Consider the following 3,184-nt stretch of genomic DNA (forward strand, 5'->3'; position numbering starts at 1 on the left):
TACAAGTTCATAATATATGTAAATACATTTCATTGTAGCTTGCTTTGAAGAACAAGTGAATCAATCGTGTGTGATAAAAACAAATGATTTGAGGCTTGTGCTTAAGCTATTAGCTGTAAGAGAAAAAAAAAGTAAATGCGCTTTGCTGGTATAACCTAATGAAAAATTATCATTATTACTTACAGAGACTTCAACCGTGTATTTGGTGCGCACGATATAGTCGTGTGCATAGAGAAAACCAGAAATAAATGTAATGAAACTGTGAACATTTTAAAGAAATAATAAGAAAGTGAGCGAGATTTAATTCATTTCAATCGTTTTATACACATTAAGTTTCATTAATTGATAAAAAAAAAATAATTCTCATCTACTTAGCTCACTTGCGATTAGAAGTTATGAATTATTTGTGAGTGCATGAATAATAAAATACATGATATCTATTTATGCGCATAACAAGATATTAGTAAATATTTAATTCAAAACCTGTGTACATGATTTATTTTTCGGATTCGTGCAATGAAACAAGTCCAGAATCTCAAGTTTACAATTGACAATTCCATGTGTTGGTGTAGTTTTGTTTATCTACCTGTTTTAGCAAACGAAGCATTTTTTTTTTTATAAGTTTAGACAATTTATCAGTGTCCGATGCAGAAAGTCTTAAAAATTGTATTTTCAAATGAATTAAATATATAGAAGACGTTTCGAGGAGGGGTGACGTTTCTCTATCTGAAAGTAGAAACTAAAGAACAAAAATATATGGGTGAAACCAATGTAGGTGGGTGGGGTTTCTCTTGACTGGCAAGATGAAAATACTTCACCTATTTCTATATCACCACTAAGAGTAAAAAACAAAACAAATAAATACTCTGTCAATGTTGCGTATGCAAACATAAGTTTTATTATTACACTAATTTTTATTATTAACTTAATACATTGAAGGATTTTATTTTTTGTTTCAAACTTTACGACTTGATATCAGAACTACTAGAAGAAATATTTCTATTTTTAGGAATTTCCAATATTCTTCAAAGTATATTAATTAGATCAACAGATAGAAAGAGGTTTTTGTTTATTAGCTTCCTTGTCTTTGCATAATAAACACTAAGTTTAGCAATATTTTAGATGGTCTTCATTGGTTTTGGCCAACATCACGACGCCGTCTACCGGGGCCACCAGCAAATTTAGCTGCTGCAAGCCCCATGCGATGCTTAGCCGCTTGACTACCGGAAAAACCGCGAGACAGGCCTAAATCAAGTCCTCTCTTCTCACTGTAAATAATTTACATAAATAAACAAATAAAACAATATGACAGTTCGTCTATACTAATATTTTATATGTATGCGCATTCATAGAATGCCAAACATAATGTATTACCGGTGTAAACAGTTATTGGGTAATTAGTTATTGGTCGTTAGTAAAAGTAAGGGTAATTACAGAATGTGTAGTAATTACAAAGAAAATCATTCATGTATGAATTGTCAAAGTAGATAAGGAACAGATAAGGCTCATAAATAAATTCAGCAACCTGGGAAGCTGGATAACACCAGAGATGGTAAGTGTGATCATGAAATAAAATGGAGAACAGGGGTGGCAAAAGACGCATTTGACATAGAGTAAAATTTCTATGGAGACGAAGTTAAGAGTCTTGGATTGCTATGTTATATCAATTCTCACGTATGCATCAGAATGTTGGACGATATCGCCAATTTCAAGTGCATCTTGAAAGTAAGTTGGCCAAGTCACACCTCAAATGAAGATATTTTGCCGAGAGCAGGTTACAGGACGAAGTTGCTGACTAACACCAGAAAGAAACTGTTGGAGTTTCTCGGACACTTTACTGCCCTAGAGTGATGAATGACAACGCTAGACCGTCAAGACCTTTATTCATGGTACAACCACACGTTAGCCCTGTAGTTGTGCCTCATTTTGTAAGCACGTCCCTGGTGTACTTTTCGCCAGTAAGGTTGCCATTGATTGTTACCAAATCATGCGAGACACAGCCCCATACCATAACTGAGCCCCCACCAAAAGGCACTGTTGGAACAATGTTTCTTAAGATCGCCATCGCAGGGAGAGGTTGGCCTGGTGCAGAGCAAGGCAGAACCGGAACCTTCAAACCTGGCGACGAATACACTGGTCAGACGAGAGTAGATTTTTACTCCACGTAACTGATGGTCGAACCCGTGTTTGGAGGCATCGTAACGCAGCTTACACTCCAAAAAACATTGTTCCAACAGTGCCTTTTGGTGGGGGCTCAGTTATGGTATGGGGAGATGGCAAATTATTGGCATGAATTCCGCTGGTATGTCCTACAAGGCGATAGGTAGACAGCCTGGCTATCATTACACAATGATCAGCCGTTTGGTCAGAAAACATGTTGCCACCCAGAATGTTAAGGACCGTCCTCGATCTGGTCGACCATCTGTAACAACCCAACGTGAAGATAGGAGCCTTGGTAGATTGGTCAGACGAAATCCGTTTGCAACAAGCAACCTTCTTAAAAGGCAGTGGTTACCTGGTCGTAATCTGTCAACCAGAACAGTAAGAAATCGTTTAAAATCTGCGGGACTGAAGTCAAGGAGAGTCATAAAACGCCCGACACTTGACGATCGCCTGGTGCAGAGCAAGGCAGAACTGGAACCTTCAAACCTGGCGACGAATACACTGGTCAGACGATCCTGCGCCTCTGATATCCGTCTTCTTGCCATTCTTACTTAAAATGATTTTGCATTCAGAAATTCGGGACTTAAATACGGATTTGATGCACGAGAAAATAGTGCATATTGGACGTGAAGAAGGGAGCAAGTTGCACGTGGGAAAAAAACGCGCCTGATTTAAATGTCACACCTGAACGCTCACATCCTTTTAATTATGTTTGAAATTATGAACATTGCTCAACATCATGAAAATTAAACCTTATTTTCAATAAGCAATCCTGAAAAATATTTGGGGGTGCTTAACTTTTTTCCAGGTGTATACTTTGTAATGATCTAAAAGCAATATTAACTTGCAATTTATCGAAAGGAGAAATATTTAAAAAAATTAATATTAAACAAAGTGTGTCACGATCACTAGAAGTGCGACACAAATGGCAAACAATGTAAGCTCGTAAATAATACTGAATATTAGCTTTAATAAAGCTTCGCAAACTGTGATGATATGAGGAGTATATAGCTTTAGTTTC

At 36.8% G+C, this 3,184-nt stretch overlaps 1 protein-coding gene across 3 annotated transcripts in view; it reads right to left on the reverse strand.

Moving 5' to 3' along the window:
* Positions 1 to 862: 862 nt before the first annotated feature.
* The window catches only part of LOC111085824 (diuretic hormone class 2-like), an 11,293-nt gene continuing 8,971 nt past the window's right edge, over positions 863 to 3,184 (reverse strand). For all 3 annotated transcript variants that reach the window (XM_022386169.1, XM_022386171.1, XM_022386170.1), the window contains exon 4: positions 863 to 1,268. In XM_022386169.1, coding sequence (XP_022241877.1) covers positions 1,130 to 1,268 — 139 coding nt within the window. In that variant the 3' untranslated portion in view covers positions 863 to 1,129. The remainder of the gene's footprint in view (positions 1,269 to 3,184) is intronic.

Source organism: Limulus polyphemus, unplaced genomic scaffold (genome assembly GCF_000517525.1).
Source record: "Limulus polyphemus unplaced genomic scaffold, Limulus_polyphemus-2.1.2 Scaffold641, whole genome shotgun sequence".
Classification (NCBI taxonomy): domain Eukaryota; kingdom Metazoa; phylum Arthropoda; class Merostomata; order Xiphosura; family Limulidae; genus Limulus; species Limulus polyphemus.